This window comes from Lepisosteus platostomus, chromosome 13, assembly GCF_059453375.1.
Source record: "Lepisosteus platostomus isolate fLepPlt1 chromosome 13, fLepPlt1.hap1, whole genome shotgun sequence".
NCBI lineage: Eukaryota > Metazoa > Chordata > Actinopteri > Semionotiformes > Lepisosteidae > Lepisosteus > Lepisosteus platostomus.
In genome coordinates this window covers 11,120,684-11,134,569 of record NC_142623.1, presented here as the reverse complement: position 1 = coordinate 11,134,569, position 13,886 = coordinate 11,120,684, and the positions used below count along the sequence as shown (strand labels likewise).

At 41.4% G+C, this 13,886-nt stretch overlaps 1 protein-coding gene across 1 annotated transcript; it reads right to left on the bottom strand.

The window, feature by feature from the left end:
* Nucleotides 1-2,455: 2,455 nt before the first annotated feature.
* On the bottom strand, nucleotides 2,456-13,514 carry LOC148649897 (uncharacterized protein C1orf232). Its single transcript, XM_088603113.1, has 4 exons — nucleotides 12,918-13,514; nucleotides 7,858-7,935; nucleotides 6,214-6,317; nucleotides 2,456-4,056 (listed from the first exon to the last, which is right to left on the bottom strand). Exons 1-4 carry the CDS (start codon nucleotides 12,999-13,001, stop codon nucleotides 3,750-3,752), a joined length of 573 nt encoding a protein of 190 aa, XP_088459239.1. The 5' UTR covers nucleotides 13,002-13,514; the 3' UTR covers nucleotides 2,456-3,749.
* Nucleotides 13,515-13,886: the final 372 nt, after the last annotated feature.

The window sequence follows — 13,886 nt, the reverse complement described above, 5'->3', positions numbered from 1 at the left end:
TTTGTTCATGTCCCACAGATTCCATTTAATTAATTAATTGACTTTAATGGCAGGAATACCACAACTGGTTTACCACCTCTGTTTTGTTGCTTCAGGAAACTTTTTAATGATCATTTTAATCCTGTGGTAAACCGATATGAGAGATCCATTTGATTTTTCCATGTCAGACACCTTTTTTCCTGAACTTTTACTTAGGCTGAAATGCTTCCGCCAATAATGTAATATCCTATACTGTAGCTAGTTTTGACAGAAAGCACTTATTTTTCTAGGTCTGTATGGTACAATTTGCTTTCTCCTTGAGACTAGATTAGAATGTCCTGGGATGTCATTTTTATTTAAAAATATGACTTCTTGGAGACACAAAACAAATTAAGTACATAAAATGGAGTCTAAAGACTGAATGTGAATATAGTGCCCCTAACCTAGTAGTAACTGCTCTACTAATAATGATTAATTACAAAAGTTGAATTCTTCCTATACTATATACTGTATCAACCTCTAAACAAAACATTACTCCAGGCCCAGCAATCCCAGCTTCCCTGCTGCCTGATAGAATACCTTATTTTCCGGAGATATTTCCTCAGCTGTTTCATTGGCAGTTAAAGGAAGTCTGATGTTTGAGCAATGCACAGCCCTGGTTCCCCTTGGGTGTGCAGAGCAACATGCTTGCAGAGTTATTGCCATTTCTCAAACCTGACACTGCAGCTGAGTGTCAGTCAAGGAGCTAGATGTGCCAGAGTGCTCACTCTGCTCCACAGGGGTAGCTGTGATCCACACAGTAGCAGAGCACCCCACACAGGGTCAGTCCTCAATCACCCCAGTCACACTGAGACTGACAGCAAACATCACACTCATGATAGCCGCCACCCTGCCACTATCTGTTAGCAGTAACAGCCACTCTAAAAACATACTGCCTTACCACCATGCTTCTTCCATGATAAGCCCACATGAAGCCAGATTATCAGACTAAAATACTGTGAGAAAGTATACAAAGTATTATATACCACACTAGTGGGGGACACAACAAATTGGTAATAATAACATAGGAAATATTGTTGTGTCAAACTGGAATAAATTCACCCTTTTCAATTGTGACAGAGGGGCTAGTTTCTTGTTTCATCTACGTCTGCTTTTCCTCATTAGAAAGCTTGCTGCTCCTGTGTGCTGCTGTTAACAAGGGTGCTAACAGAGAGACAGGCGGCGCGTCTTTGTCACCTGCAGTGCAGCCTGGCGACTAAGAGCGAATGTTTGTTTGTGCTGAGAGAGTCACACAGGAGGCTGTTGTGCTGGGTGGTCTACGCCAGGGTTTGGGGGTGGGGGGCTTGTGATGAGGAGATGTCAACCATATCAACCCTGTTCAGCTAATCAACAATCTGGATAAGTGCAGTCTCCCCCTTGCAATCACACCAACTGCATGTGATTCTGCCAAGTACAAGCGATAGTCATTGCTTCACCACTGACTGTGTACCACTGCTATTTGTCCCCAACATAATTTAATCTTGAAAGAGGTTAGTGATCAAATATGCAAGAAGGACCTGTGTGAGTCACGGTAGCACAGTAGATGGCATAGCCTTGCAGAGCTGGAGCCCTGTGGTTGATTTTGGACCTGGGGTGCTGTCTGTAAGGAGTTTGCATGTTCTCCCCATATTCACGTGGGTTTCCTCCATGTGCTTAGGTTTCCTCCCAGACATACTGAAAACATACTGGTAGTTTAATTGGCTTCTGGGAGAACTGGCCCTGGTGTGATTGTATGTGTGTGTGTTTGTCCTGTGATGATAGGACTAGCATCCCGTCCAGGGTGTATCCTGCCTATTGCTTGCTGGGATAGGCTCTGGCTCCCCCTGAGATCCTGGATGGGATGAATCAGTTAAAAAATGAATGTATGGGTTGTGGGAGTGTGGAACAATCTACAAAGCCATGTTGTTGAAGCGGGTACTTTGGCTTCTTTCAAGAAACAGCTGAGATTCTCGGATCAGTTAGCTGCTAATGATCAAATAGAACTGAGGGACAAAATGCCTCCTCTTGTGAGTAACATTTCTTATGTTCTTATTGATCAAAGGTGTCCATCTCATTAGCAATGCAGAAAACCTCATCAAGAAGCAACCATCTGCAGTGTCATGTGCCCATTCCATGTTGATTTGAAAGGTGTTGAGTATCACAGACAGAAGCAGAGGAGACCAGTGGGAGTGCAGCATCCGACTGTTCACAGCAAGTCTCAGACTCTGATAGCCAGGTTATGATGTCCTGCACTCCCTTGCTATCTAGGGATGCTGTATCTTATTTTCAAGCAACACAATGCTTTTCACAATAAAGTCACTGTGACACGATTTGGGCAGCCCCACTGTCTGTGGAGAAAAGGCTGGTTTCACAAAGTAGTTGAGAAGTAAAATTAGTTTAGAAGTAACTGTTCGTCATGCAATTGTGCAAGAAAGACTTCATGATATCTTTGGTACAGTACATTTTATTCTAAATTTACAGACACTCTTCACTACTGGGTGAATAAGGTATTCAGGCAACATTTTTATAACCAGAAACAAAGAAACAACATTTGGAAAGTCAGAAATACTATTTTTAGCCTTGTTCTAACGATAAAATTATACCAATAAGGTGCTGGGGTGAAAAAAGACCACTGCAACAGAGGACAGAGTTGGGCCCCAGCTCCCCGAAAGTGACTGTGGGTGACTTCTTATTGCTACAGGTTCCTGCGGATGAAAGAGGGCTGTAGTGAGTTCAAGAAAACACCAGAGAGGAAGTAGCAAAACAAAGAGAAAAATACAAGAAACAAAAAAAACGAACAATAGCAGACCCCCTATGATGTTGTGTCTACTCACTGTGCCATTTCAATTAAAACACAGCAATAATAAGTACAGCAGTGGTTCCCTGTCATTACCATTTCAATAAAAGACCCTAAATCCACAGTGCAGGAATGTCTACAGGTATGTCATACAGTATGTGTCACATTTGGGTCTGAATTAACACATACCCTCTGTAAGTAGTTACACGTCAACTGCATCTGAATAGTAGTTCAGCACAAATCCCCTTGCCTTTCTCTTTCAAACTCCTGTCTGAATATTTACTTTCCTCACCCCCCATGTTGCCATCATTTTTATTGTCTTTTATAGGAAAGATTTGGGTTCCCCCACTCCCTCCTATATCAATACAGAGCTGACAGACCACCATCGCAGCTAACTGTTCTCCTGTGCTCCTTTATCTGAGCAGCAAAAGAAAAGCTGCATTTTTGACAAATCCACTTTCTCTTTTTACTGTTTTTTTCCTTCCTGGAGAAATGCTGGTAACCATTTTCTGTATTAGTAGAAAGAGTGTCCAAAATGCAGTAATTCTTTCCCTAAATATGTTATTGTTTCACAGATTAAAACGTCAGATAAGAGGCATCTTGCCCTGAGACTATACTGTATAAGAGACAGTCTTGTCAATCACCTGAGACTACTGCACCAGTCAGCCTTTATGTCAAAAGGTGGCATGGCCCTTACACACGTTTACTATGGTAAATCTCTAGCTTTCCCATGCTCGTATGGATTCAGCTATGCTTTGCTTTGAGTTTCCATGGCTTGCTTTGTGCTTTACCATGCTTTTAGCATCATTTCACTGTGCTTTACTACACTTTACTCTGATTTTACCACAGTAAACTGCATAAGGGCCTCCACGCAGGAAACCAGCCTGGTGTTTGGAGGATGGGGAAAAGGAGGGGGGTTTTGTGGGTCTCCTAGTTTTCTCTTCCTTGTCGCTGGCTAGTTGGTCTTTGCCTGGCTCTTGCTCTTCAGCTCAGCCAGCTTGCTGGTCACAAAGTTCCACTTGAAGCCCGTGTCCTCGGCCCCTCCCAGTGTTGTGTACTTGGTGGAGTTGTTGCTCTCCCCCTCCTCTATCCCCCCTTCCTCCGGGGTTGACCCGGCGTCCTCGGGCACCGCCTCGCCCGCGAGCTCGCTCTCGGCCTCCTTCATTGCGGCGGACTGCTGCTGCCACTTGGTCGCAAAGCTATCCCAGAATCCTGTGGCCCTCTTGTTCGGACGAGGCTCCTCCTGTTTCGGTGCCAATGGGCTGGAAGACAATAATGAACACATCGGGGCTGAAAAATTCCTCGAACTGTTTGTTCTGTGCCACACCGGATCTGTCAGTAGGATCCACGTGATGAGCTGCAGGGCTCAGAGAGCGATTAAAACAACAAGCACGGGTCTCTGCTTCATTTTTTGCTGAAAAACACTTCTGATTTTACGAGACTCTTTGAAGCTCGGCAGACCTTCATCGGTGTGTTGTGTGCTTGCTTGTGACCACGGGCAGAAGAATGTGCAATATCTTAAAAAACAGCAAGCTAAAAATTGTTCCCGTCAACAAAGAGCTTTCAGAACAAGGGAGGCTGTGTTTAACAGCTCAGTTTCAAAGTTGAAGCTGACCTTCATATATACTGAATTTCTTTTAAATGCTAAATGCGTACTTCAAAGACAATTCCTTATCATGGTTTAGCATCTTACTAGCAAACAGTGAGCTTAGTAAAGATCCCCTATGAGAGAAAATTAGGGAGGCCCCCAGTTAATAAGAGGCCATTAACTGTTATTGTGACCTCATTAGTCAAATTTGAAACAGGGTTGCTTATAACACCATTTGGCCTTTTCACACGTTTCTATGAAAACTGTGCACAGTGGAGAACCATCATTTGGCTCACACACAGATAGGTTGAACTGCCATATACAAGTGTATTTGATGTAAGCATAGTCTAAAAGCTTTTGAGGTTTTTGTGCCTAAAGATTCAAAGGCTGATCAACAATAACAGCAACAGTAAGTCAACAGTAGGTCTAAATCTGACTTTCAAGTCATCATAAATGTATTCCGTCCAATGTTTAAAGAGAAGGCAACAACCTATGTACAGTACACATTCCTGCAGTTTCACAGGTAGAAAAACACACGTTTGTAAACCCATGTCAGTTGTGCTTCTCACAGAAATGGTGAAAAAGACAGGCATACTTCCCAGGAATGCTCAGTCACAGGGTGTTCTACTTCTTGTACGCAATAGACAGTACACATGCTCCTTTAGATTAATTTATTTGCACAAAGATAAGTGTGACGATGTTCTTCTGATGTTAAGGTCATGTTACTTTGCTTGGGACAATATTATTGCATAGATCTTGCAAGATACTGTATTAATATAGTAATATTGTTCACCAATTAATTATCACATTTTAAGCGATGTTATCTTGTATAAACGCCAAAATGATCTAGTGTTAATGCAATGTTATCTCGTGTAAATGCAAATATTTATCTCATTTTAACGAAATACTAAAAATACAAAAAATACTTTTTTTTATCCATGGTGCTAAAAAGCTTCAATGGATACCCTTTTAGTGTTACTCGTAGCAACTGCATCAGACTGTACATAATCTGAGTGAAAATGGAGGGAACAAGAAAACATCTTCAAGTAAATGAGTACAGTACTATCATAGAATCATGCACTGCTACTAAACACAGTGTATAAGTGTGCATATGTTGTGGAATGACTATTACAACAATAAGTCATTCCTAAATAGTAAGGACTTCTGATTGTACAATATAATTACTATGGTTATTATATAACGTTACTTTATTACTTTATTAACCCTTCACAATTTCTTGCATTAGGAATTATCTTTTCGCATACCCCTGCTTGCTCTCCATGAGACACACAGATAGGGAGAGAGCCTGGGGTCAGAGTGCAGGGTCTGCCATTGTACAGGGCCCCTGGAGCAGTTGGGGTTAAGGGCCTTGCTCAGGAGCCCAACAGAGTAGGATTCCTCTCGGCTGCGGGATTTGAACCGGCAACCTTTCAGCCACAGGTGCAGAGCCTTAGCCACAGAGCCACCACTCAGCCCCCCATTATATACTGTCCAGTAAAAAATCATGTATCCTATCGTGGGTAGTCAGCGCTATTCCACCTGTCCACCTGCTCCACCTCTCTGAGGCTGACAGAGTAAGCTTGCGCAGCACTCCCTGAGCTGATACATGACGCTGGCTCTCACTCGCCAGTTTGACTGCACTGCTCCGAGCTTTCACAGCCGTGTAAAACACCGCCCTGCGCTCTCCGTGCATTCTCTCAACACTCCCGCCTCTCCGTGCCACACTGAAGGCTTGGAAGAGGAGTCCAGGGGGGGGCTGCTCCGTCCCATCGCTGTGATGTCATCCCGGCTGCGCGTTTCGGGGACGGTGTGTGGGAGATATTGTACTCACTGGTCCGCCGCGGGTTGGCTCTCGGACGCCAGGAGCTTGTGTTCATCCTCCCTGCTGAACAGCGCAGACATGCTCTTCCAGCCTTTGGCACCAGCACCCTGCATCTGAGCAGATAGCAACAGGTGGTCCTTCCGCGTTTTCGGACTGGGACCATGCAGGTTCCACACCGCGCTCTCGGCCTGTTACTGGTGATAAGCCCTATGGTATTTCCTAACCTGGACTCCATTGTGCAGGCTACTGCAGATTTCAATAATTAATCCATATGAATGATATCATTTTTATGGAATTTGGCTTCAGTAAAGAGCTAAATGAGTGTTTTGTGCTCCCTAAAGAGATACATGTTTTCAGTTTTTCAAATGCTCTCTGGTATTGCAATAGCTCTGCTATTTAATGGATTTTCTGTTTCCTGAAGTAAGAAAGGTTTTAGTGACTGTGTTGATTCAGCTACTGCAATAGCTCTGGGGAAGAGTCTGCCAAAATGGAGGCCCGACTGACATTGTAATGCAATAAGAGCCTTTATTAAATAAACATTGTGCAGCTCCTCTTTCCATCTGGTCTACCACTGCTCTCCAGCAGGTCCTGTGGCTCTGTACTGGTGCTTCACCAGCCTTCTGAACCAACGTTGACTGTAGTTTTAGCAGCAATACCTCAAGGGTTGCAGCAGACCTTCTGAGAAAACTATAGTTACTATAGGCTATAGAGAACAGAAATATTACAATGTTTTTATTTGCTAGATCAAAAATCAAAGTTACTTAACGTGCCTGGGTACAGTAATGTATAGAAATGTGTTTAGCATGAGGGTGAGCACTGCAGTTAGAGTAACATCTAAAATGCATCAATATGCTCAGGTTTACTGAGGCACAGGGTAGTGGGGCCCAGCAAGGCAACACCCTTGTCTATTATACTATTAGCATGCATGCAGAAAGTTATACAATAGCAGTACATTGTTCAATAAGAAGCAGCTAAAATACCCTTTCTTAAAAGTATCTATATCAATGTTTTGCAGTAGTATTCCCTCCAGCCTAAAAATTAGGAACACTCACAGAATAACATGTTGGGCCTCTGCAAAGAGCAGCTTGGCAGGATAGGACACACAGTTCAGTCCAACCTCATTCTTTCAGCTGAGCCGCCAGGCAGTGGTGTGTGTGATTTCAATATCTTATTTTTCATGCCCAAGATCTTAAATGACTCTCCCCTTTCTTTCTTACTGATTTTTGGTTTAATTATGCTCCCAGACTTAAACGTTAGCTCACTGATGCCAGGCTCTTACAGTATGTGTGTCCAGGATCGGACTACAAATTGCGAGAGACAGGACCTGTTTTTATGCTTTTAGATTCAGTTGGAATCTCATTTCAAAGAAATTATAAGACCTGATTCATTTGCTGCTCTTAATTTCATATACCTTATTATTACTTTTGATTAATATTTGATTATTACTTCTTAATAATAATAATTACTTGCATAATTACTTATATACAATGCCATAGGGATTCTATGCATTATACATCATCTTGAGTGGCTATACAGTCAGTGCTAAGAGTGGAGTGGAGATGTTTTATAAATAAAGATCATTTGTATCATTTTATTGCAGTGTTTTAAATAGAGCTGTCGGTGTTTCAGATTGTGATTAACCACTATCCTTACCTTTCTTGCAAGCTGGGAGACAGCACTCGCACCCTCGTCTTCTGGGGTAGAAGCAAGGTCAGTTTCAACTTCATTGCTCTGGAAACAAACCCAGCACAATATGGTGCTTATGTTAGATCGTACAGTCTTGGTTATGAATACAGTTACACCGAAATAAGATTTGTATCAATGATTCAATTAACAGGACAATGATGCCACAACCTCAGGGAATCATATTCCAACCAGATACAAACAAGATTGCCAAAGTTACAACAGTCTTACTGATAAATAATCCATTCCTTAACCTCTTTGGGAACAGGATTAGAATGACAATATGGATGTTTTTATGCCATTCACTATAACACTCAATGTTTCCCTACTTGTATATGGTTGGGACTAAACATGTAAGAAAACCCCAGAGAATTTCTGTGCAAGACCCAAAACCTACTATGGTACAGAGAGAGCTCTGTAATTCCTGAAGGCAATCTTGTCTGCGTAAACTGCCTTCAAATGTATAAAAAGGAAATTCATAAAGAAGTCAACTTTAGAAGGCTCTCCCCCCCCCCATAGAGGGCTAAGAACAGGATGTCTGTCAACTGCCATTTGCGGTAATGTTTCGGTGGTCCTTTTTGACAGCTGTTATCAATTTAGACCTAGGGGAATGAGATTGGGCAGAACAGCAGCATGGTATTTAAAAGCTGCAGCCTCAAAGATATGTGGGGGTCTTGGATTCAATCCCAGCTGGGTACACCTTCTGTGTGGAGTTTGAAAGTTCCCCAAGGTCAGCCTGGGTTTGCTCTGGTTTATTTCTGTACTGGGCAACCTTTCTGATGGTGAAGAGGACCTGGTTTTCTTTAGTAAACAGCTCCCTCTGGTGTTATTAAAATTTACTAGTACTACTTTGAAGAAACTTTGTTCTTGTTTTGGAGCCAATGAAATTGTATTACTTTGTGATATTCTTGTATGTTGCATGACTGGAATCAGAAATCATTTGGAAGCTTTCTGAATTGAAATTCAATGAGAACAGCTCCTTTTCCAGCCTACTTTGCTTGCTTGTTCAGACAGTGTAGATGAGTCTATAAAATAACATTTCTCCTTGATAAATGTATTACACATATAAAGGCCTACAAATCACTTTGAGCTTCTGTCCTATTAATAAGTTTGAGAGCTTTGATTCCTGTATCTGTACAGTAGTATTTCTATGTAATGTAAGGCATTTGTGTCTATGTATATACAGTCTGTGCCATTCACACATGAATTATCCCACAGAAGAACAGCTGTTTTAAATTAATCATACCAATAATGCAAAGTGAACCTTATTTTCACAGGCAAGAAAAATTAAAGCAAATTAATTAATTTCTAAACCCTGATATGTGTAGAATTATTCTGTGTTGTCTTAGATGCTATAAAAAAACATAGATGATATATTTTTTTAATCTGGAAAAGTCATATAACGCAAAGGGTCACGCAAACACACAACAGTGCCCACAGCTGAAATAGCTCTCTTCATCTTTTATGAAAGCTGATTTTTCATATGTGTTTGCAGGGGCTACACAGGAGACTTCTCTGCAAGCTGTTTGATAGCAATTGCATCCATTACACCCATCACATAATTTCCCTGCAGCTAAGTAGGAAACAGTAGGTTTGTCAGATGCCTGCCCACAACAGTTGATTGCCCTGATGAAAACAAGCGATCAGCGACAACAAAAAAGTTGAGTGACTGATCTTGATGTATGATGTGTGTTGTATGATGTATGTTGTGTGATGTGTGGTGTACGATGCAAGATATAGGATCTATGACATACCATATAATGTCAATCCCAGCACAGTCATCCATTCGTTTCTTTACTTCTCTATTGGCCAATTAAATGTCTTATACATACAAAAGGCAAAAATTAAACATTTCAATTTAGATTTTTTCAAAGCAACTTGTCTTCTCCCGATTTAAGATGAGGCTACACCTGATCTTTGCTGTCTTACAGTGAAGGCAGTGGTCTCCACTCAAATGTGTTTTTAATTTGACTCTCTTAAGCCCCCTCTTTCAAAAACATTACAGCAAGGAGGAATGCAGCTGATACTCACACAATGTACAAGTTGTACTTGCAGTTTCGTTTTTCTGCCACTTTTCATTAGTGGCTTTCTACAAAAACAGTTGAAGAATTGCCTGTGTTGTAAAAATCCTCCATATCTCTGCAGTGGGTAGTTTAAGACAAATCTAATCCAGGCGGGTCTATATTTTGATTTTCATATTTAGAATGACTGAGTTTGTAAAACAAATGGTCCCTTATATGCAAAGACATTGCCCGTAGACTTCAAAGTTCTACAGTTACACATTTAACCCTTGTAGACAGGATGGAACAAGTCAATATCCCAGTAACTGTAAGGAACAGTTAAGGCAAAAACAACTATTTACTGAACTGAAGAAAATGGAAACACACTGAGTGAATCATTTCATAAATGTTTTTAACATCTCTTGCATATTTTAATGCAACACAAGCTGTGTCTCCCAGAGTGGAAAACTCTTTCATGGGCTATATTCTCGTTGGGAACTGAAGGAAACTAATTTCTTAACTGGCTGTTGGACCCTTCACAGCTATTTGCACAAATCAGATGTGAAAAAGACAAAGCTGTTTTTTCCAAGAATCCTTCATATGTGGGGAAAAAACAGTATTCCTTTTAAAGTGTTCTCTTGCAAAAAGAATTAATTGAACCAGTGTGCAGGGGAAATAACGAAATGCACACCAAACGATTCTGTTAAGTTGATTTTTTAATGCCCAGCAGGGAGTTTGTGTGTTCTCCCTATGTTTGCATAGGTTTCCTCTGAGTGCACCGGTTTCCATACAGGTAGGTTAATTGGCTTCTGGGAAATTGGCCCCAGTGTGTGTGTCTGTGTGTGGCCTGAGTTGGACTGGCGTCCCATCCAGGGTGTACCCCGCCTTGCGCCCATTGTCAGGGTAGGCTCCAGCTTCCCTGTGGCCCGTGATTGGATAAAGTGGATAGAAAACGGATGGCCGGATTTTAACTACTACCTTCTATTCTTGGTTTAAGAGAGTGCATTGCTGAAATGTATTTTCTGATCTTTGCATTTCTGGAGGCAGCATTCGGGGGAGTTAAACAACAGTGTGGAGTGGTGGTTAGAGATCTGTGCTCAAAACTGGAAGGCTGTGGGCTCACATCCTAGGTGTGGCACTGTTATTGTGCTCTTGCGCATAGTGCTTTGCTAAGAGTGGTCCCGTAAAATGTCCACTTCTATAAATATGTATAAATGTAATTTGCTTTGGTCTAAAGTAAAAAAATGCTTTTCTGCATTAGCACCATCATTTCAGAAAAATACTTCATCTTTATTTGTAGACATTTGAAGAAAAAAAAGCTCACTCAAAGATGGATGCCTAGCAAAGCCCTATACCGGAGGAAGATATTACACATGGATAGTTAAACCTTTTGTGCAGCAACTGGGCTCCAGTTTCAGCAGCACTGAGGGTGTGTTCCAGTCACTGCACCCACAGAATGGTCTCTGTCTCTCTGTGCTGAAACTGAATGCCGTCTCCAAATTGTGAAGGGGAGAAAACTGAGACCCAGCTCCTCAGAGGTTTGTCAGACAAGGAGCATGATTTGGCAGACTGGATCAGTAGCCATCAGAGACACCGGAGCCAACGGTACTAACAAACTGGAAATAAAACGCCAAGCACACTGTGCCCTTTCTACTACTGAAACATTTTTTTCATTGGTTCCTTGGGATCATGCCCCATGTCCTGCTCTTCTCCTCATTTATAAATTAGGAGTTTAAGCATTTCTAAAAAAAAAAGGCCCCGGTGTCTTCCTCTTACAATCTCTATTAACGTCAGAAAGCTATTTGGTTTTCTCAAATCTAAAAGGTTTAAATACTCAACGATGTCCCTTTGAAATGTTTACCATTTTCTCAGTTTTCCTGTTCTTTCAACATGCCTGCATTGTGCTTTTTTGCACTGGGCTGTGGGGGTGACAAAAGATAATTCCCATTTTTTTCTGATTTGATTGAAAGAAGAAAAAGTGCAAAGTACTGTTTAAGTGAGCATATGGAACAGTAGGTTTTTGAGTTTAACCCTTATTTCAGACAAGTACTTCCGATCAGATATCAAATATTTCACCTGTCTCGTCTGTCACTTAAACTTTTCTAACACGGCCTGGATTGTTCTTCCAAGGACAAAGAAGATAGTGCCAGCTTCATGACCTACTTCCAATTGAGCTTGGCTATCTCATTCCACTCTAGTCACTCATGGCACTAATGAGTGGTTTGTGGATCTTCACTATGACTGAGGTTAATAAGGATAGCCTGAAATAGGTCAGAACACCTGGGAGTTCTGTAGTTACCTGTTAGACTCAATTTTATTTGAACTGTAATATACAGACCAGTGCTACACAATGTGAATCCCATACAATAGATTCTGTAGGTAGTACATTAGTACAACAAGCTGCTTAATTATGAAATTCATCCTTCTGATTATAATTGTAATGGAGAGGATTGGAAGGATGATAGTCTGAGTTACTCTAGACCAACATCATAAAAAATACAAAGATGATAGAAAAACAGATTTAGCTAGACTACTGTACTTTTACAAATCTCTCCGAGAACTCCCAGTCGGATTTAGTCTCATTTGAAACAACAGAAATCCAGGTTAACTTTGGCAAACGGCAAAAAACACACATCAGAATTCAATGTAAGAAACGCTCCGAAAAAAATATTCTCATCATCATGTTATTTTTTTGTAAAATCTCCTGGAAGAGATATAAGATTAAAGAAAAACATCACTTTAAACATATTCTCCTACTGGGAATTTCTGAAACCTTAAGTTTTTCAAATGAATAACTTTATAATGAATACAGATCAAACGTTGCTTTTAAAAGCTTTCTGTACGCGCGTGTAAATACCGTTCAAAGCTCATCTTCAGAGATCTTTCAAAGATCAGGTCAGATCTGTTACACTGTCATAAGCAAAGAGACATTACACATGAAGAGAGTCTGAGCCCAGGGAGAGGTCCAGACTTTCCTGTGATCTGTGGAAGAAGCGTGGAGGTGGAAGTTAAGCTGGAAGCTCTCTGTACCTGCTCCACTGCGTCCTCCTCGAAGTCTGGGTTCAAGGTTTTCAGCACCTTGCTCTTGTAGGTTTTCCAAAGTGCCGGGTTCATGTTTACTCCTGAAAGGTCTCACAGCTTTTTCAACACCATCAACGTTCGTCGTCTCCTGCCTCTTCACTTCATCTGGGTTCTGCCTCCAGAAACCCAGTAATGAATAGTTTTATTCTGGAGTCAGATTAAACTGTTTGGATTTTCGAATCCCGTTTTATAAAATCATGTGTTGTTTCATGTCTCCTTCCCTGTTTATTTTTTCATCCCGGATCCCACTAACCTAAAATGTTGGATCTCACCCTACGTTTGGTGCTCCCTGAATGCAGGACCTGTGCTGGATAACCAGACCGGTGAGGGGCATCTGTCATGGTTCTGCTGGTTACCTGGCAATGGGATCGAGTTTTTCTCATTAAAGTTTCAGCCTCTTATTCAGTGCCGGTGTCCATTGTCAGAGCGACAGGCAGGACTGCTCTTGTAACTCAATCTGAGAATAAGCCTGACATTTTGACTGATACTGCCTGGACAGGCCATTCAGTTTCACAGCTCAGGAACTCCAAAACGGGCCAAGCATAAATGCTGTCAATAGGGGAAGGTGCAACTAAATGTTTCTTTAGGGAGTTATTTGTTTTTCTGCTCTGGAAGGGAGGTGCCTCCTTCCTATCTGGAGAGTTTCCTTTAAAACCCAGGATTGAACAAATGAACTGAAAACAAAATGTTACCATCTACTCAAATGGTGGACTTTTGGACCTGGACAGTGCAATAATCTTGCAAGAATCAATCCATGTGTAGAAAAGAATCAGTCGCTAACAGTGGGGTCTTGAAAATGCCAAAGAATTCAGCACTGTTTTTGTATGGCAAGATGTTTCATATTTCATTTGTGCAATTGCCTTCCTAAGTAAAAGATGTATTTGCCCAGGTTTCGTTAAATGCTAAAGTACAAATATA

Coding starts and splice junctions, on each gene's coding strand:
- LOC148649897 (XM_088603113.1), bottom strand. CDS start 13,001: ATGAACCCGGCACTTTGGAAAACCTACAAGAGCAAGGTGCTGAAAACC. Junction 7,936..12,917: donor AGGAGGACGCAGTGGAGCAG/GTACAGAGAGCT, acceptor GTTTGTTTCCAG/AGCAATGAAGTTGAAACTGA. Junction 4,057..6,213: donor AGCCAACCCGCGGCGGACCA/GTGAGTACAATA, acceptor ATTGTCTTCCAG/CCCATTGGCACCGAAACAGG.